This window comes from Lepidochelys olivacea (assembly GCF_965140295.1).
Source record: "Lepidochelys olivacea isolate rLepOli2 genome assembly, chromosome: 7".
In the NCBI taxonomy this organism is placed as follows: Eukaryota; Metazoa; Chordata; order Testudines; family Cheloniidae; genus Lepidochelys; species Lepidochelys olivacea.
This window is the reverse complement of record NC_140417.1, coordinates 15713-37126: the sequence shown is the minus strand read 5'-3', so window position 1 is coordinate 37126 and position 21414 is coordinate 15713. Positions and strand designations below refer to the sequence as shown.

At 44.6% G+C, this 21414-nt stretch overlaps 2 protein-coding genes across 3 annotated transcripts in view; one reads left to right on the top strand and one right to left on the bottom strand.

Annotated features, from left to right (window-relative positions):
- Positions 1-3166, bottom strand: part of CCDC51 (coiled-coil domain containing 51) — a 33974-nt gene extending 30808 nt beyond the window's left edge. The window contains exon 1 of one of the 2 annotated variants that reach the window (XM_084633458.1): positions 3029-3166. Coding sequence is in view for 1 of the 2 variants with exons in the window: in XM_084633456.1 (XP_084489582.1) it covers positions 2528-2684 (157 nt within the window). In the remaining variant the exon portion in view is untranslated. Of the gene's footprint in view, positions 1-2527; positions 2693-3028 lie in introns of those variants that run through there. The other variant, XM_084633456.1, reaches the window with a different exon arrangement.
- On the top strand, positions 3142-20540 carry TMA7 (translation machinery associated 7 homolog). Its single transcript, XM_084633459.1, has 4 exons — positions 3142-3274; positions 3616-3671; positions 13869-13956; positions 20363-20540. Exons 1-4 carry the CDS (start codon positions 3259-3261, stop codon positions 20395-20397), a joined length of 195 nt encoding a protein of 64 aa, XP_084489585.1. The 5' UTR covers positions 3142-3258; the 3' UTR covers positions 20398-20540.
- Positions 20541-21414: the final 874 nt, after the last annotated feature.

The following is a 21414-nucleotide window of genomic DNA, read 5'->3' as shown; positions in this document are numbered from 1 at the left end:
CAGTTTGGACCCCATTGGGTTTGGACCCCATTGGGAGTTGGGCATCTGAGTGTTAAAAGACAGGAACACTTAAGTTGCTTTCAGTTAAGACTGTAGCACGTGCTACAGACCCTGGGTCTGTGTTGGAGCAGACTGGCATGTCTGGGTCAACAAGACAGGGTGCTGGAGTCCCCAGCTGGCAGGGAAAGCAGGGACAGTAGTAGTCTTGGCACATCAGTTGGCAGCCCCCGGGGGTTTCTGTGATCCAATCCGTCACAGTACAAGACTGCCTCAGAAGCTTAAAGGCTGATTTAAGTGATAGGTTACATACCATAGTTCAGGGGTGGCCAAACTTACTGACCCTCCAAGCAGCATACGACAGTCTTTAGAAGTTTGAGAGCCAGGGCACAACTGCTGGACCTCAAGGCTTCAGCTGGCAGGAGGCGCCTGCCGGGGCTTGAGGCTTCAGCCCTGCTCCTGCTGAACCCCCGAGCCCTGTTGTGCATGGCCTTTGGGGCTGAAGCACCAAGGCTCCCCCTCCCTACTGGGCAGAAGTCCCTACCCTAACACCCTGCTGCAAGGCAGAGGTCCCAAGAATTGTGCAGGGGGGGGAGCCAGCACCACGAGCTGCACTTTACCTGTAAAAGAGCCACATGTGGCTCGTGAGCCATAGTTTGGCCGCCCTGCTATAGTTAGTAGTTCTGTAGTTTCATATCTGAGTTCCTTCAGAACACTTGGTTGAATATCATCTTGTCCAAAACCTTCTCTATTCACACTTCAGTCTGGGACAGTTCCTCACATTTGTCACTTAAAGGGAATGGATCAGGTGTAGGGATATTCCCCACATCCTTTGCAGTGAAGACTGATGCAAAGAATTCATTTCATTTCTATGCAATGGCCTTGTCTTTCTTGAGTGCTCCTTTAGCACTTTGATCATCCAGGGACCCCACTGACTGTTTGGAAGGCTTCCTGCTTCTGATGTACTTAAGAGTTTATGCTCTTCTACGTTCCTCACTAGGATTTGCCTTCCAATTTTTAAAGGATGTCTTTTTGCTTCTGTGACACCCTATGCTTCAGGGGAGCACCCTGTAACCTCCATATTCATCATTTGTATATAATTGTGATATTTCTTATAAAGCATGCTGTGTAAGGTATCATAGGAAAGGTTATTATCTGCTGAAAGCCACTGTTCTATCCAAATATGTATATCATTAGTATATATGAAGTTATGAGATTGTGCTGTATGGTTGTCACTACAATATGCTGTGAGTTGGAGATTGACCAGATATTAGTTCCGCAGAGACAACAACAAAGTTGATAATCAACGCCCAGGCGAGTGTTGAACAAGAAAGGATCTTGAGTGGTGCAAGATTGTATATCCCTGTGGTACAAGGCTGGCAGCTGGGGGGATTTGGCTGGTGCCTTTCTCTGTGTAATTGCTTGAATGCTCCCAGAGCCATTCACGAATCTGGCTGGATGGGGTTGTACTGAGTGATAACAGCACCTGCAGGGATTTGCTGTTTGTCACCAGTAAGGCATCTGGAGAGACAGCTCAGATTTGTGAGTTAAGGGGGCAGAGTGGTCCCACAGTCTCAGGTTGCACCCTGGGAATCCTGTCACAGCTTCTAACTGACTCTTTTACTCTGCTGTGTAGCCATGGTGGAATTTTGTGGTTCTCTTACTGGTTTTTTTGGTGTATACATCTAGTGTGAGTCTCTGTTATGGTGTGTTTAAATAGTCTCCACACAGTTTGCAAGCACTTCACCCTTGTAACAGTTCCTTTTCATTTCCATTTAGCTCACTTTTTTGTGTGTGTGTTTCCCTTTTTTAAGTTAAATGCTACCTTGGTAGGTTTCTTAGGCATTTTCCCCCCAAGCAGTTCAGCTATAGTCACCTCCTGGACCAGATGCTATGCTACACTTAGGACTACATTAAGAACTGCCTCTCCTATTGTGGTACCCAAGACAAGCTGCTCCAAGAACCAGCCATTTATGGTGTCAAGAAATTTTGTGTCTGCATCCCTTTCTGAGGTGATTTGTACCCAGTCAACATGAGAATAATTGAAACCCTGCATTATTATTGCATTTCCTGCCTTTGCAGTCACTTTAATCTCCCTGAGCATTTCACAATCATCACTCTAGTCAGGTGGTCCACGTTATGGCTGGTCCCACTGCAATACTATAATTGTTCAAACATGGAATTTCTAGCCATAGAGATTTTAGGGTACAGTTTGATTCATTTAAGATTTTTACTTTATTTGAATCTATGCTTTTTTTCCACATACAGTGCCACTCCCCCACCAACGCACTCTGTCATTCCTACATATTTTGTACCCTGGTACAGTGAAAGCTCTTTTATCTGACATTTTACCAACCGGCAAGCTCTATAACCTGGCATTTCTGATCTGCTCCGAAAGTCTGGTTTATAGTGCAGTTGGTGTGGGGACTGCAGGGGGCTGGGGTGTGGGAGGGGCTGCGGGGCATGCTCTGGGAGGGAGTTTGGGTCTGGTAGGGGGTTTGGGGTGCCAGATTTGGGGGGGGGCACTCACCTCCGGCAGCTCCTTGTCTCTGTTGCTCCTGACAGAGGTGTGGCCAGGCGGTTCTACAGGCACTCTGCCTCTGTTCCCCCCCGCCCCGAGCGCTGACTCCACGGCTCCCAAAACGTTGGCCGGAACCGCAGCCTATGGGAACTGTGGGGGGCAGCATCCGCAGATGGAGACAGCTTAGCTGCTCGCAGAGCTGCCTGGCTGTACCCCCGCCAGGAGCAGCAGGGAAGGGGAGCCGCCAGAGATGAGCACCCCGCATCTGGCACCCCAAGCCCCCTCCTATGCCCCAAGCCCATTCCCGGACCCAAACTCTCCATGGAACTAATGACAAACTAGTCTGAACACTTGCATAATGCAGACCATTGAAATTAATCTCATAAGCACTTCCCCCCAATACTCCCTCTATCCCCCCCCCCGTGCCTCCCTCCATTACTCCCTCGACGCCCCCCCCGGCTCACCCCTCCCTCCCATTCTCCCCATCTGCCTGCAACCCCTTATCAGTACCTGCCCGGCTTGACGCGCGTCCCCAACCGACCCCTTCTCAGCGCGTGCCGCGGTACCCCACTCCTGTCTCTCCTATCTCGGGCACGCGCTGACCACTCTCGGCTGAGCTCGGAAGCGGGCACCTAAAACTGTACGGTGGCCGCAAAAAGTCAGACGGAAGTGATAAGCCGACGGACTTGTACTTCCGGGCAGCGCTGTGGTTGGGAGCGTGTGGAGACTTGCACTGCGCTATGTCGGGCAGAGACGGTAATGGGGTCTCTAGAAAGCCATTGTCCCCTTTTCTCCTGCCGGCCCTGAGGGTTCGCTTTCGTGCGGCTAGAGGCTGAGCCCTTCCCATTTCCCGGATCGGCCGCAGAGGAAACAGAGACTTGCTGGGCTTTGTGTTTCCGCCGTCCCTTCGTGCGTGGCTCTGGAGTGGGCGCCGCTCGCGCTCCCCCGCTCTTTTCCCTTTCTCCCCGTGAGGGCTCTGGGGCGAGCGTCCCTCTCCTCTTTTCTCCCTCCTCCCGTGAAGGGTCCTGGGGTGGGGGTGGAGCTCTCATGCGAACACCCGGCTCTGCGCCTCACTTTTTCCTTTTCCCTTGGTGTAGGCGGTAAGAAGAAACCTCTGAAGCAACCGAAGAAACAGACAAAGGACATGGACGAGGTGGGAGTCAGTGCTGAGCTCTTCCCTTCGTGGGTGGGCTGAGGGTCTGGCTACTGGTAGGGGACTTTGCTCACCTTGGACTAGGGTCTGGGGAGCAGTGGCACCTATAACCGGGTTTTTTGGAGGTAAACTTGACTGGTAACCTGGCCACAGTGAAGCTGGGGTCTAATGCAGGGGTTCTCACAACCAAAAAAAAAAACTCTTATTGATGGCGGGTCTGACACATTTTCCTGAAATGCTCGGGGCAGGGGATTGAGGTGCAGAAGAGACTTGGGGTGTTGAATGGGGGGGGGGCGCTCACCTCCAGCAGCTCCCTGCAAGCATGAGAAAGGCTATACTGGGTAAGACCAAAGTATCCTGTCTTCTGACAGTGGCCAATGCTAGGTGCCCCAGAGGGAATGAACAGAACAGGTAATCATCAAGTGATCCATCCCCTGTTGCCCATTCCCAGCCTCTGTTTGCCAGAAGCTAGGGACACCATTCCAGCTCATCCTGGCTAATAGCCATTGATCTACCTATCCTCTGTGAACTTATCTAGTTCTTTTTTGAACTCTGTTACAGTCTTGGCCTTCACAACATCCTCTGGCAAGGAGTTCTACAGGTTGACTGCATTGTGTGAAAAAAAACTTCCTTTTGTTTGTTTTAAATCTACTGCCTATTAATTTCATTTGGTGACCCCTAGTTTGTGTGTTATCAGAAGGAGTAAATAACAGTTCCCTATTTACTTTCTCTACACCAGTCATGATTTTATAGACCACTATCATATCGCCTCTTAGTCATCTCTTTTTCTAGATGAAAAGTCCCAGTTTTATTAATCTCTCCTCATATGGCAGACACTCCATACCCCTAATCATTTTTATTTCCCTTTTCTAAATCTAAATATCTCCAATATTGTATATCTTTTTTGAAATGGGGTGACCACATCTGCACGCCATATTCAAGATGTGGGCGTACCATGGATTTATATAGAGGCAATATGATATTTTCTGTTTCTGTTTCTTGATGATGCCCAACATTCTGTTTGCTTTTTTGACTACAGCTGCCCATTGAATAGATGTTTTCAGAGAACTATCCACAATGACTCCAAGATCCCTTTCTTGAGTGGTAACAGCTAATTTAGACTTTCTCATTTAATATGTATAGTTGAGATTATGTTTTCCAATACGCATTACTTGGCGTTTATCAACATTGAATTTCATCTGCCATTTTGTTGCCCAGTTACCCAGTTTTGAGAGATCCTTTTATAGCTCTTTGCAGTCTGTCTGGGATTTAACTATCTTGAGTAGTTTTGTATCATCTGCATATTTTGCCACCTCATTGTTTATCCCTTTTTCCAGATCATTTATGAATATGTTGAATAGGACTGGTCCCAGTACAGACCCCTGGGGGACACCACTATTTACCTCTCTCCATTCTGCAAACTGCTACCCTTTGTTTCCCATCTTTTAACCAGATACCAGTCCATGAGAGGCCCTTCCCTCTTATCCCATGACAGCTTACTTTGCTTAAGAGCCTTTTTTGAGGGATCTTATCACAAGGCTTTCTGACAATCTAAGTATACTATATGTACTGGATCTCCCTTGTTCACATGCTTTTTAACCCCTTAAAGAATTCTAGTAGATTGGTGAGGCATGATTTCCCTTTACAAAAACCATGTTGACTCTTCCCCCAACAAATCATGTTCATCTATGTGTCTGACAGTTTTGTTCTTTACTATAGTTTCAACCAGTGTGCCCGGTACTGAAGTCTGGCTTACTGGCCTGTAATTGCTGGGATCGCCTCTGGAGCCCTTTTTAAAATTTGGTATCACTTAGCTATCCTCCAGTTATTTGACAGAAGCTGATTTAAATGGTCGGTTACAAACCACAGTTAGTAGTTCTGTAATTTCACATTTGAGTTCCTTCAGAACTCTTGGCTCAATACCATCTGGTCCTGGTGACTTATTACTGTTTAGTTCATCAATTTGTTCCAAAACCTCCTCAAATGAACCTCAATCTGTGACAGTTCCTCAGATTTGTGACCTAGAAAGAATTGCTCAGGTTTGGGAATGTCCCTCTCATCCGCAGCCATGAAGACCAATGCAAATAATTCATTTAGTTACTCTGCAATGGCCATATCGTCCTTGAGTGCTCCTTTAGTATCTCGATCATCCTGTGGCCCCACCGGTTTAGCAGGATTCCTGCTTCTGTTGTACTTAAAAAATTTTTTTGCTATTACTTTTTGAGTCTTTGGCTAGCTGTTCTTCAAATTTTTTGGCCTCCCTAATTATAGTTTTACACTTTATTTGCCAGGGTTTATACTCCTTTCTATTTTCCTCACTAGGATTTAACATCCACTTTTTAAAGGATGCCTTTTTGTCTCTCTCTGCTTCTTTTACTTCGTTGGTTTGCCATGGTGGCATTTTTTTGGTTCTCTTACTATGTTTTTTAATTTGGGGTATATATTTAAGTTGAACCTCTATTCTCGTGTCTTCACAAAATTTCCATGCACATTGCAGGGATTTCACTTTTGGCACTGTACCTTTTAATTTCTGTTTTACTAACTTCCTCATTTTTCTGTAGTCCCCCTTTCTAAAATTACATGCTACGGTGTTGGGGTGTTTTCCCCGCCACAGGGATGTTAAATTTAATTATATTATGGTCACTGTTACCAAGCGGTCCTGCTATTCAACTCTTTGACCAGATCCTGTGCTCCACTTAGGACTAAATCAAGAACTACTTCTCATTTTGTGGGTTCCAGGGCTAGCTGCTCCAAGAAGCAGTCATTAGTGGTGTCTAGAAATTTTATCTCTGCATCCTATCCTGAGTTGACATGCACCCAGTCAATATGGGGATAGTTGAAATTGCCCATTACTATTGAGGTTTTTAAAAAAAAATGTTTAGCCTCTCTAATCTCCCTGAGCATTTCACAGTCACTTTCACAGTCCGTAATATAGCCCTACTGCTATATTCTTATTATTAGAACATTGCATTACTATCCATAGAGATTCTGTGATACAGTTTGGTTTATTTAAGATTTTTACTTCATTTGATTCTATGCTTTCTTTCACATATAGAGCCACTCCCGCATCAGCACAAACTGTATATTTTGTTCCCTGATATTACTGTGTCCCATTATTCTCATTTCACCAAGTTTCTGTGATGCCTGTTATACCAATATCCTCATTTAATACAAGGTACTCTAGTTCACCCATGTTATTATTTAGACTTCTAGTATTTGTATATTAACACTTTAAAAACTTGTCACTTTTCAGCTGTCTGCCATTACATGATGTAATTGAATGGGATTTTTTTTCATTTGACTGTTTCTCATCAGATCCTACCTGTATTTTATCATATTCCATCCTCTCCTCCTTACTAGGACATAGAAAATCTCCATTAATAGATCCTCTCCTAAGGGATGTTTGTCCGAACCACGTGCTCCTCCACACCTGTTGGCTTTCCCCCAGCCCTTGGTTTAAAAACTTCTCTACAACCTTTTTAATTTTAAGTGCAAGCAATCTGGTTCCATTTTGGTTTAGATGGAGCCCATCCTTCCTGTACAGGTTCTCCCTTTCCCAAAAGTTTCCCCAGTTCCTAATCTATACTCCTCCTCCCTACACAATTGTCTCATCCATGCATTGAGACCCTGCAATTCTGCTTATCTAACTGGCCCTGTGCGTGGAACTGGAAGCATTTCAGAGAATGCTACCATGGAGGTTCTGGATTTCAATCTCTTACCTAGCAGCCTAAATTTGGCCTCCAGGACCTCCCTCCTATCCTTCCCTATGTCACTGGTACCTACATGTACCACAACCACCAGCTCCTCCCCAGCACTACACATAAGTCCTTCTAGATGTCTCGAGAGATCTGCAACCTTTGCGCCAGGCAGGCAAGTCACCATGCGGTTCTCCCAGTCATCGCAAACACAGCTATCTATGTTTCTAATGATCAAATTCCCCATAACTATTACCTGTCTCTTTCTAATAACTGGAGTTCCCTCCCCTGGAGAGGTAACCTCTGTGTGAGAGGATACCACAACGTCATCTGGAAGGAGGGTCCCAACTATAGGATTGTTTCCCTCTGTTCTAGTTGGATGTTGTCCTTCCCTGCGACTTTGATCCTCCTCAACAGCACAGAGGCTGTCAGACTGGGGGGTGGGACCGTTCTACTGTGTCCCAGAAAGTCTCATCTATGTACTTCTGTCTGTCTCAGCTCCTCCAGTTTAGCCACTCTGGTCTCCAAAGTCTGTACTCTGAGGGCCAGGAGCTTAGCTTTAGGAAAAACAAATATGCACTGTGATATGTTCCCCCTGGGGTACCACCTGAAACTGGGGTACCGCTGAGCCCTCTGACCCACCAGCCTGGGCTCCCTCTCACACTGTGCTGCTGTGACAAGCTGCAGACATGCTCCCGGTCTTACATTTCCACCAGTATACCCACAGGTACGGACACACCGACCCAGCTGCAGTTACATGCAGGCTCTCTGACCAGCCACTGCATGTGAACCAACAATAGAGAGGCTACAGACAAAATAACCACCAGCTTCCCAGCCTAGGACCCCAGAGCTTTACTGTCCTGCCTCAGTCCAAACCCCAACCAGTATGAATTTATTGTCCAGTTCACCTCCCCCTCAATGTGGAGAGGAATATGCAACAGCCTTTGCCCCTTGAGCTACGATTTCCCATGCATTTCACTCAACCTCACTGGTCTAGATAAAGCAAAAACAAGTTTATTAACTACAAAGGATAGATTTTTAAGTGATTATAAGGGATAGTGAACGGATCAAAGCAGGTTACCTAGCAAATAAAAAAAACAAACCGCACACTAAGCTTAATGTACTAGATAGATTGGATATGAATTAGCAGATTCTCACCCTAACTGATGGTACAGGCAGACTTGCAGATTCTTAAGGCACAAGCTGCGTTAGCTTTACAGCTTGGGTTTCTCAGGTTTACATATACAACTGTGGTCTCCAACCTTTTTACTCCCAAGATTACTTTTTGAGTTTAAAGGCAACTGAGGATCTACCCCAACCCTTCTCCAAAGCCCCGCCCCACTCATTCCCTCTCTCACCCCCCGTCACTTGCTGTCCCCGGAAGGGGCCACATGCTGCTCCTGGAAGGGGCCAACACGCCCCTGTGGTCCCTGGGAGGAGTGGGGGGCAGCATGTGGCTCTGTGCGCTGCCCCTTTGCAAGCACCACCCCCACAGTTCCCATTGGCCACAGCTCCCTGTTCCCAACCAATGGGAGCTGCGGGAGCAATGCTTGCAGGCAGGAGCAGTGTGCGGAGGGAGACCCCTGCCCCCAGGGCTGCACTGGCCACTTCCGGGAGTGGCATGGGGCTGGGGCAGGCTGGGATCCTGTCTTAGCAGCAGGTTTCAGAGTAACAGCCATGTTAGTCTGTATTCGCAAAAAGAAAAGGAGTACTTGTGGCACCTTAGAGACTAACCAATTTATTTGAGCATGAGCTTTCGTGAGCTATAGCTCACTTCATCGGATGCATACCGTGGAAGCTGCAGAAGACATTATATACACACAGAGACCATGGTGTGTATATAATGTCTTCTGCAGCTTCCACGGTATGCATCCGATGAAGTGAGCTGTAGCTCACGAAAGCTCATGCTCAAATAAATTGGTTAGTCTCTAAGGTGCCACAAGTACTCCTTTTCTTTTTTGTCTTAGCAGCAGTCCTGCTGTGCCGCCGGAGATCACGATCAACTGGGAGATCCTCTAGGATCAACCAGTTGATCGCAATCAACCGGTTGGTGACCACTGATATACAGGCTAGAAATCCCTTTAGTCTGTGTCCAGCACTTCCCACAGTTCTATCTTTGTTCCTCAGATATTTCCAGGGGTCTCTTTGTGTGGGGAGTGAAGAACAACAGATTATGTTAGTCCCTACCTTATATAGCTTTAGCGTATGGCAGGAACCCTTTGTTTCAAAACTTGGTTCTCAGTCTGGTTTGTGGAAAAAACCCAGACATAGCAAGATGGAATCCAAAAACATGTGATCTGGTCACATGCTCATGCAATATTATAGCAGCCATTGCTTAAAGGCTGGCCAAAACTTTCACAGGAAGGTTAAGTTCTGCCAGGGTCCATTGGCTTTGCTGATGGCTCATCAGCAAAACCGTCTGGCTTCTTCATTTTCAGGGCTAGCTGTAGGTGTCACCCAGAGTAAGCATGATTGAAATGTAGATACATAGTTAATCACCCCGAGCTCCCTTCTATGGCCTCTCACCCCCCTGCTTGCCTCTTGACCATGGTGCCAGGTAAGGCTGGCACTGCTGAAGCCCTGCTACTGTGGGCTGAAGCCCAGAGCCGGAGCCCTATGGCTAGAGCAGGGGTGGGGTGGCTGAAGCCAAGAGCCCTGCAGCTGAAGCCCAGAGCCCTTAAACTGGGAGGGTGGGGGCCTGAAGCTCAGAGGTGGCTGCCAGAGCTCCAAGGCTGATGGGAGAAGGGAGAGTTAAGCTTGCCCCTGGAGCCCCTCAGTGCTGCAGGGAGCGGCCACTGCTTTGCCCCCTCCCACATCTCTGCCCAGGTGGCCGCATGCAGCCACGGTGGCAGCATTTGAGAAGCTGGCTAATGGAATGTGCTGAGACTGCATAGAGCCAGTAAGCAGCTGCCTCTGTTGTAAATCCCGGACTCACTGTAACTCTTTGGTCTGCGATGTGGCCTGCTTGTAGCATCTTGTAGGCAAGCTTGTAGCAGGGCTTGCCTACACTTAGAGCACTGCAGCAGCTGCTACAGCGAATGAAGAAGCTTTACCATTGGTATAGGTACTCCACCTTTCCAAGAGGTGGTAGTGCTGTCTACACTAGTGGTTAGGTTGATATAACTGTTGCTTCAGGGTGTAGAAAATCCACACCCCTGAGCAACGTAGTTTTACTGACATAAATTTATAGTGTAGACCAAGCCTTAATTGTGGACAGTGGTCTCTCCTTACTCTAATCCAGTTTTGCTGCAGAATTTTCATTGATATGAATAGCATTTTATGGCTACTTAATGGCTCGCTTCTGGTCCTAAAAATCTGTTAATCTATAGGTAGATAAGAGGAAGGAGAGCTTCTGCTGACATAGCTTTTGCTGTTTGTGGAGGTGGTTCTGCTATGCTGATAGGAGAGCTCTTCTGTTGTCATAGAACTTCTTCACCAGATGCGCTGCATTGGTGCTGCTGTACGTATAGACATGGCCTGTTCCACTGGGTTGGTGTTATTCCACACATTTGAATTCCAGCATTTATCTGCATTCACTCCAGCTGCATTCACTGTTAGGTGTAGCTCTATTGAATGGTGGAGTGATTAGTTGGAGCATCTTGGCAGAGTTGTTGCTATGATGTGAAGAGAAGTGTATGTGCATCTTGCGGGATCAAGTATGTCTCATCTCAGTGCTGAGTTGTGTAGATTGCATCAACAGAGGTGCCCAGGAGTTTTCTTGTTGTGGGGATTGTTTTAAAGAGCATAATTGTTTTAAAATACAAAATGCATCGCTAACATGTTTGTCACCCATCATTCTACAAATATATTGCATCCCTTCTGAGGTTGGATTGTTTTAAATCAAACCAGTACATGTCACTGATTTTAATCATAGTTTAAATCAGCAAACAAGAATTCTTGATTTAACTAATTTATTTTAATTTTGTTTTGCATTTGTAATTTTGGTTATTTTCCTAAAGAAAAGGTTGATTCTCATTGGTTGGTAACCATTACAAGATTTTAATTTGTAACTAAATATTGCCTTTATGGTAAACTTGGTACTTCTTGCTAACGAGGAGGATACACTATTGATGCAGACTTATTGCATAACTTCGTATGTATTTCTTCAGATTCTTAAGTTTTACATTTTTATTATGCTAGGAAATCATAAATGATGCATTTCTCATTTACTTGGTTATTTTTGTGCTCATGAATTGTGTCCAGCTGGATTTGGATGGAAATTTAGAATTATTTTAAAATGCATAAAAACTGCATTTATATTAAATCAAACTACCTTAAATGTGCTGGCTACATACTTTTTTTTCTTAGGTCTAACACAATATGCATTTTCATTTAAAACAAAACGATTTTTTTAAACAAAGGAAGTAGTAACTGTAGTTAGTTAATTGAACTGATGGTTTCTGGCCTTCATGTCTTTCAAGATTTTAGAATTAGTAGATCTCATCCTTTCACACCTATTTTTTTTTCATTCGTAGACTGCAAGAGAAAAACAAGCTCTCCAGCTCTTTCAGCTCCCAATCGGTTTCTTAACTTTTAATTAACTAATTGTTGAACTGAACTAGTTGAATAAACTGAAAAGAAGAAAATATTCTCTTTGCATGTGCAAAAGAGGCTAGTGCTGTCAGAAGTTTTCGTTTAGCACATCAACAGACTCTGATTCCAGGTGCTTAATAAGTGACTTCTACCAGTTCAATAGTTTGATGTTCTTCAAAATTTAAGCAGCAGACATATACTGGTCAATACTTTCTATTTAACGTAAAAGATTCTAATAGATTGTAGTATATTTAGCCCTTAACCTATGTTGTCATAACTTCAAATTTAATTTTAAAATGGTTTCATTTAAAAAAGGACAAGTAATATAATTTCAATTAAAAATAACACTTCGTTGTTTTTTTAGAAGGTTAAATTGATTATTTTTTTTTAAGCCAACCTGTAACGGTGTTCCTTAGCAGCACTCCATCCTTAGAGGAGCTATGTGTGGTGTTAGCATGTTGGGGTATTGCTCAAAAAGGGAAGGGTTAAGGTTACGTTGAGAGTCTGGTATGTATTTAACTTCGTATTTCCTGGTTTCCAGAGGTTAAAGTTTAGCCACTCTCCATATTCTGGTAGGGCCCATGGCTGCACTGGGCAACCTTCATTTTGTTAATTTTTGGGCATTTAATATTATATGAAATGGCATATCAAGGGTCCGTCAGGGATCAGTCCTGATCCAGTCCTGTTCAATATCTTCATCAGTGATTTTAGATAACTGCATAGAGAGTACACTTGTGAAGTTTGCGGACGATACCAAGCTGGGAGGGGTTGCAAGTGCTTTGGAGGATAGAATTAAAATTCAAAATGATCTGGACAAACTGGAGAAACGGGCTGCAGTAAATAGGATGAAATTCAATAAGGACAAATGCAAAATACTCCATTTAGGAAGGAATAATCAATTACACACATACAAAATGAGAAATGACTACGTAGGAAGGAGTACTACGGAAAGGGATCTAGAGGTCATAATGGATCACAAGCTAAATATGAATCTACAGCATAACACTGTCGCAAAAAAGTGAACATAATTCTGGGATGTATTAGCAGGAGTGTTGTAAAACACAATAAGTAATTCTTCTGATGCGCTCAGCACTGATTAGGCCTCAACTGGAGTATTGTGTCCAATAAAAGCCCAGAGGACAACAACAAAAATGAATAAAGGTCTAGAAAACGTGACTTTGAGGGAAAATTGAAAAAAAAATTGGGGTTGTTCAATATGGAGAAGAGAAGACTGACAGGGGGCAGGATGGAACACACACATGATAACGGTTTTCAAATACATAAAAGGTTGTTACAAGGAGGAGGGAGAAGAATTATTCTTCTAAACTTCTGAGGATAGGACAAGATGCAATGGGCTTAAATTGCAGCAAAGGAGGTTTAGGCTGGACATTAGGCTGTCAGGATGGTTAACCACTGGAATAAATTGCCTAGGGCAGGATTTCTCAAACTTCATTGTACCGCAGCCCCCTTCTGAGAACAAAAATTACTACAAGACCCCAGAGAGAGGGACCGAAGCCTGAGTCCCTCCATTGTGGGGGTACTGAAGCTTGAGGACTTTATGGGCCTTGGACTTGGGCTTCAGCCCCAGGCCCCATCAAGTTTAACAGCCCTGGCGACCCCATTAAAATGTGATCGCGACCCACTTTGGGGTCCCAGCTCACAGTTTGAGAACCGCTGGATAGGAAGGTTATGGAACCTCTGTCATTGGAGGTTTTTAAGAACAGATTAGACAAACACCTGTCAGGAATGGTCTAGTTATTACTATTGAGGTCCCTTCCAGTCTTACATTTCTATGATTCTATGGCTATCTTGCTTTAGTTTAGAAGAGATTTATAGTTCTGTGGGTTTTCTTGTTTTCTGTAATTTTATGATTTCCAGTTGCTTACCTCCAGTTTACTGTTTTTCACAAAACCCTTGTCCACTGCAGTGGTCAGAGGGAAGATGCTAACAAATGTTGACTTTTCTTCAGGAAGATTTGGCGTTCAAGCAAAAACAGAAGGAAGAGCAGAAGAAACTTGCGGAGATGAAGACAAAAGCTTCTGGGAAAGGCCCCCTTAGTAAGTGGCCCACTCAATAACTGGCTTGCCTTAAGGATAGCAAAAGTTAAGAAATTATTTTTAATGTTTTTTGCTACACTGCCATAGCAAGGACTATACTTTAGGTTATTTTTAGGGCTGTCAAGTGATTAATCGAACTGTTAAACAATATAAGAATACCATTTATTTAAATAGTTTTTGCCGGTTTCTATATTTTCAAATATACAAATATAGGGTCAGGCCTGGGGACTCGAGGCTCCAGCCTCTTCTCTCTCTCTTCCCCCCCCCCCCCCCCCCCCGGTGGGGTTTGTGGCACAGGGCTCCAGTCCCACCATCACCCAGGAAGCTGTGGGTTGGGGTTGCTTCAGCCCCCCTGCCGCCGATGTCTCCCGCCCTGTCCTAGGTATGCAATTAACATGTTAAAAAAATTAATGCATTAATTTTGCTTTCAGTTAATTAATTGCAGTTAACACCTGCACTTGACAGCCTTAGTTATTTTAAATTCCAAAGTGAGCTGGTTTTAACTGCAAATTACTCAAGTTATTAAACACACACAAGAAATTAGGAGCGACAAATGAAGACCAGAATGATTCAATTAAGATTTCTTGATTGACCCAAACTAGTCCATTCTAATAACTGTACCCACTGACAATCCCATTACTATTTCATCTCGCCAACACTTTTTATTAGAAAAATAAAATTCTATCTTAAATATGCAGGATACATAAGAAAAAGTTGATCAAACATATTTTGCATTTAAAACTGTTTAATATAAAAGTTTTGCTATAGTTAGTGAATTTAACTGATTGTTTCTGATCACGATGTCCTTCAAGATTTTGGAACGACTAGTTCTCATCCTCTCACACCATGTTATTACTCACAGATTGGAAGAGTGAAACAAACTTTCCTGTTTTTTTCAACTCCCAATCAGTTTCTTAACTTTGAATTAACTAGTTGTTGAACTGAACTAAACTAAATGAATAAATTGAGATAAAATTATTCTCCTTGTATCTGCAGAAAGTGGTTACTGCTGTGAAAAGCTAATTTAGCACTTCAGCCAACTCTGGTTCTGTGTATTTAATCATTGACTTCCAATAGTTCATTGGTTTGACTTTCTTTAATACTTGGGTAGCAAACATGTACTGCTTATATTTTTTATGTAATGTACGTGATTCTAATAGCCTATGTTAAGGCCTAAACATACTGTAATCTATCATAATTACAAATTTTATTTTTAAATGTTTATTTTTAAAAACTGTATTTAAATACAAAAAATGATTTTGTTGACCTTTTAAAAAATCTTTTTTTTTTTAAATTCACCATCTCTTCTCCCTACCTTCTGTTGTCTGTCTGTTCTACATAGTCCCTGCCCTGAAGATCTTAAAATGTCTCATGTTTCCACATTGCTTAGTCTTAGCATATGCACAACATGCCTCAGGTGGTACATCACTAGGATTCATCACCGAATTTGGTGTGCTGCTTGGATCATTAGCTTCCTTTGTCCCAGCCAGGTACTAACAGGAAGTGTGATATGAATGCTGATCCATGTGCACACCCACCCCTGCCCCCCAGTTCTTAGTACAGCAAGGCCTTGATTCTGATTGGGGCCTCTAGTTGCTATTGGAAGGTTGCTGTTGTCTGTATTCTTACAGCCTCAAATAGACCTTCATAGAATCATAGAATATCAGGTTTGGAAGGGACCTCAGGAGGTCATCTAGTCCAAACCCCTGCTCAAAGCAGGACCAATCCCCAACTAAATCATCCCAGCCAGGACTTTGACCTTAAAAACTTCTATGGAAGGAGATTCCACCACCTCCCTAGGTAACGCATTCCAGTGTTTCACCACCCTCCTAGTGAAAAAGTTTTTCCTAATATCCAACCTAAACCTCCCCCACTGCAACTTGAGATCATTACTCTTAGTTTTGTCATCTGCTACCACTGAGAACAGTCTAGATCCATTCTCTTTGGAACCCCCTTTCAGATAGTTGAAAGCAGCTATCAAATCCCCCCTCATTCTTCTCTTCTGCAGCCTAAACAATCCCAGTACCCTCAGCCTCTCCGCATAAGTCATGTGTTCCAGTCCTCTAATCATTTTTGTTGCCCTCCACTGGACGCTTTCCAATTTTTCCACATTATTCTTGTAGTGTGGGGCCCAAAACTGGACACAGTACTCCAGACAAGGCCTCACCAATGTCGAACAGAGGGGAACGATCACGTTCCTCGATCTGCTGGCAATGCCCCTGCTTATACATCCCAAAATGCCATTGGGGTTCTTGGCAACAACGGCACACTGACTCATATCCAGCTTCTTGTCCATTGTAACCCCTAGGTCCTTTTCTGCAGAACTGCTGCCTAGCCATTCGGTCCCTAGACCGTAGCGGTGCATTGGATTCTTCCATCCTAAGTGCAGTACTCTGCACCTGTCCTTGTTGAACCTTGTCAGATTTCTTTTGGCCTAATCCTCTAATTTGTCTAGGTCCCTCTGTATCCTATCCCCACCCTCCAGCATATCTACCTCTCCTCCCAGTTTAGTGTTATCTGCAAACTTGCTGAGGGTGCAATCCACACCATCCTCCAGATCATTAATGAAGATATTGAACAAAACCGGCCCGAAAACCGACCCCTGGGGCACTGCACTTGATACCGGCTCCCAACTAGACATGGAGCCATTGATCGCTACCCATTGAGCCCGACAATCTAGCCAGCTTTCTATCCACCTTATTGTCCATTCATCCAGCCCATACTTCTTTAACTTGCTGGCAAGAATACTGTGGGAGACCATGTCAAAAGCTTTCCTAAAGTCAAGGAACAACACGTCCACCGCTTTCCCCTCATCCGCAGAGGCAGGTATCTCGTCATAGAAGGCAATTAGATTAGTCCGGCATGGCTTGCCCTTGGTGAATCCATGCTGACTGTTCCTGATCACTTTCCTCTCCTCTAAGTGCTTCAGAATTGATTCCTTGAGGACCTGCTCATGATTTTTCCAGGGACTGAGGTGAGGCTGACTGACCTGTAGTTCCCAGGATCCTCCTCCTTCCCTTTTTTAAAGATGGGCACTACATTAGTCTTTTTCCAGTCGTCCGGAACCTCCCCCGATCACCATGAGTTTTCAAAGATAATGGCCAATGGCTCTGCAATCACATCCGCCAACTCCTTTAGCACGCTCGGATGCAACGCATCCGGCCCCATGGACTTGTGCTCGTCCAGCTTTTCTAAATAGTCCCGAACCACTTCTTTCTTCACGGTGGACTGGTCACCTCCTCCCCATGCTGTGCTGCCCAGTGCAGCAGTCTGGGAGCTGACCTTGTTCGTGAAGACAGAGGCAAAAAAAGCATTGAGTACATTAGCTTTTCCCACATCCTCTGTCACTAGGTTGCCTCCCTCATTCAGTAAGGGGCCCACACTTTCCTTGACTTTCTTGTTGCTAACATACCTGAAGAAACCCTTCTTGTTACTTTTAACATCTCTTGCTAGCTGCAATTCCAGGTGTGATTTGGCCTTCCTGGTTTCACTTCTGCGTGCCCGAGCAATATTTTTATACTCTTCCCTGCTCATTTGTCTGATCTTCCACTTCTTGTAAGCTCCTTTTTTGTGTTTAAGATCAGCAAGGATTTCATAGAATATTATAGAATATCAGGGTTGGAAGGGACCTCAGGAGGTCATCTAGGCCAACCCCCTGCTCAAAGCAGGACCAATCCCCAATTAAATCATCCCAGTCAGGGCTTTGTCAAGCCTGACCTTAAAAACTTCTAAGGAAGGAGATTCTACCACCTCCCTAGGTAACGCATTCCAGTGTTTCACCACTCTCCTAGTGAAAAAGTTTTTCCTAATATCCAACCTAAACCTCCCCCACTGCAACTTGAGACCATTACTCCTTGTCCTGTCGTCTTCTACCACTGAGAATAGTCTAGAACCATCCTCTCTGGAACCACCTCTCAGGTAGTTGAAAGCAGCTATCAAATCCCCCCTCATTCTTCTCTTCTGCAGACTAAACAATCCCAGTTCCCTCAGCCTCTCCTCATAAGTCATGTGTTCCAAACCCCTAATCATTTTTGTTGCCCTTCGCTGGACTCTCTCCAATTTATCCACATCCTTCTTGTAGTGTGGGGCCCAAAACTGGACACGGTACTCCAGATGAGGCCTCACCAATGTTGAATAGAGGGGGACAATCACATCCCTCGATTTGCTTGCTATGCCCCTACTTATACATCCCAAAATGCCATTGGCCTTCTTGGCAACAAGGGCACACTGCTGACTCATATCCAGCTTCTCGTCCACTGTCACCCCTAGGTCCTTTTCCGCAGAACTGCTGCCTAGCCATTCTGTCCCTAGTCTGTTAAGTCTGATTTCACTGTTAAGCCAAGCTGGTCGCCTGCCATATTTACTATTCTTTCGACACATGGGGATGGTTTGTCCCTGTAACCTCAATAAGGGTTCTTTAAAATACAGCCAGCTCTCCTGGACTCCTTTCCCCCTCATGTTATTCTCCCAGGGGATCCTGCCCATCAGTTCCCTGAGGGAGTCAAAGTCTGCTTTTCTGAAGTCCAGGGTCCGTATTCTGCTGCTCTCCTTTCTTCCTTGTGTCAGGATCCTGAACTCGACCGTCTCATGGTCACTGCCTCCCAGGTTCCCATCCACTTTTGCTTCCCCTACTAATTCTTCACAGTTTGTGAGCAGCAGGTCAAGAAGAGCTCTCCCCCTAGTTGGTTCCTCCAGCACTTGCACCAGGAAATTGTCCCCTACACTTTCCAAAAACTTCCTGGATTGTCTGTGCACTGCTGTATTGCTCTCCCAGCAGATATCAGGGTGAGAGAAGTCTCCCATGAGAACGAGGGCCTGCGATCTAGTAACTGCCGTTAGTTGCTGGAAGAAAGCCTCGTCCACCTCATCCCTCCAGTCCGGTGGTCTATAGCAGACTCCTTCCACGACATCACCCTTGTTGCTCACACTTCTAAACTTAATCCAGAGACTCTCAGGTTTTTCTGCAGTTTCATACTGGAGCTCTGAGCAGTCATTCTGCTCTCTTAAATACAGTGCAAATCCCCCACCTTTTCTGCCCTGCCTGTCCTTCCTGAACAGTTTATATCCATCCATGACAGTACTCCAGTCATGTGAGTTACCTCACCAAGTCTCTGTTATTCCAATCACATCATAATTCCTTGACTGTGCCAGGACTTCCAGTTCTCCCTGCTTGTTTCCCAGGCTTCTTGTATTTGTGTATAGGCACTTGAGATAACTTGCTGTTTGTCCTGCTTTCTTAGTATGAGGCAGGAGTCCTCCCCTCTCGCACTCTCCTGCTCGTGCTTCCTCCTAGTATCCCATGTCCCCACTTACCTCAGGGCTTTGGTCTCCTTCCTCCGGTGAACCTAGTTTAAAGCCCTCCTCACTAGGTTAGCCAGCCTGCTTGTGAAGATGCTCTTCCCTCTCTTCGTTAGGTGGAGCCCATCTCTGCCTAGCACTCCTCCTTCTTGGAACACCATCCCATGGTCAAAGAATCCAAAGCCTTCTCTCTGACACCACCTGTGTAGCCATTCGCTGACTTCCACGATTCGATAGTCTCTACCCAGACCTTTTCCTTCCATGGGGAGGATGGACAAGAACACCACTTGCGCCTCAAACACCTTTATCCTTCTTCCCAGAGCCCTGTAGTCTCCAGTGATCCGCTCAAGGTCATTCTTGGCAGTATCATTGGTGCCCACGTGGATGAGGTGACACTCATGCTGTACCCACGTGAGCATTTGCCCTTCTGCCAAAAGGTTTTTCAGGACTAATTAGGGTCCCTGACAAGGGAGTGGAGCCATTGATGGGGACTCATTTTTTCTGATCTTTTGTTAATCTGTATGGCTTTCTTCCCCAGACGTGGTGTGGGAGGAGGAGAGGAAAAAAAATTGTTATTGAAAAAACTGTAGGCAAAGCCTTTCAAGTATATTTTCTGACTTAGTGGGCCAAATTTTGCTGTTACACCCATGTGAGCCCACAGTGGTTACCAGGACCGGAGAGGTGAATGAACAGATTTTCAGTGGTGGTAGCACTGTTTTGTGTGCTGTACATCTTATGTAATAAGAGGACAAAGTAGAGGATTTTCTTGAATGGATGCAAGAGGTCTCTGGATGCATAGTCCTGCTGACTAAAATAGGTGCGTAACTGATGTAACAGGAATTCGGTCTCAGTGCAAAGCTTGTTATACAAAATAAAGCATGTGTTGATGAGGAAGTTGAGAAAGTAGTAAAATAAATTATGCATAAAACATTAACTCAAAGTCAGGTGGACTGTAATACAAACAGTGTGGTGGTTGAGGTGAAGGTTCTTAGATAGGGGATTGAGTCGACGTGGTAATAAAGGAAGTTGTTGTAGAAGAAATTTGGCATGTGGGACTAAACCTCTGTATAGGCTTCAGATGTCTTTGTGGTTTTCTTTCTTTTGGCAGCTGGTGGTGGCATCAAGAAGTCTGGCAAAAAGTAGTTACATGCTGTAGAAGAAGCAGTCTGCTCCCATTGGTTGCTTGTCTATGCAATGGATCTGCGGATTCCTGTAGTCAAGAAAATTCGCTGTCATTTGAGTACCTTGTGCATTTTGCTCAGTCAAAATAAATTGTTTTGTTAAGATATGGTGTCTCTCTCTTATTGCTCTGTAGACTGACTTTCAAAATGCATTACCGATTTAACTTCATAGGAGACTACAGTTGAAGACCATTTGAAATTATAGTTGGCCCATAGTGTAGCTGGTGTTTAGTTCCAAGAACAAACTTATTCAACTTCTGCACTGCTGATATCTGTGTGCAATTCAAGGTGTCTGATTTATACAGCTCTATAGTACATGAGTCCTGGATATCAGAGAGACTGCCTCTCTCCCCATGTACTGCTGTGACTGAGGTGCTTGAATAGTGAACGGACTTTCTCATTGGAGGGTCCCTGTTCCTTCCCATGCCGCATCTGCTTCCTGAAAAATTCCCACTGTTCTCTCTTTGCTTGGGGAAGTGGGATGGGGTATTATCTAAGAAATGCCTTTGTCTTGCTCTAATTTTAATAAATTACGTTAGTGTATCTTGTACAAATCTATTATGTGATTGGTTGCACTCTTTAATACAATTTTCCAGTGATTAATACCTGAAGTATTAAGTAGGCTGAAAAAATCCACTATAAATCAGAAGCATAGGGAGTATTTAAAGGTGAGCATGTACGGAGGAGCTGGTTAAAGTTGGGTTTGAGGGTTTGCATGTTGGGGTGGGAGAGAGACCACTTGCTGTGAGCACTGGGAACCAGAGGACACTTAATGCAAGTAGCCAGGGAAGACTAGTTTGTCTTTCTGTATGGGATGAGTGGTTTAAGATGGCTGCTACTTTTTAAGTAAGCATGGTGGGAGGAGCAGATAAGTGAGGAATAAAATGTGAAGAGTGGTTTATGTCAGTCTCTTGGGGCATGCTTCAAGGAAGTGTCTGGAGAGGAGTGGTTAAGTGAGCACCAGGAGAGAAAGTTTAGG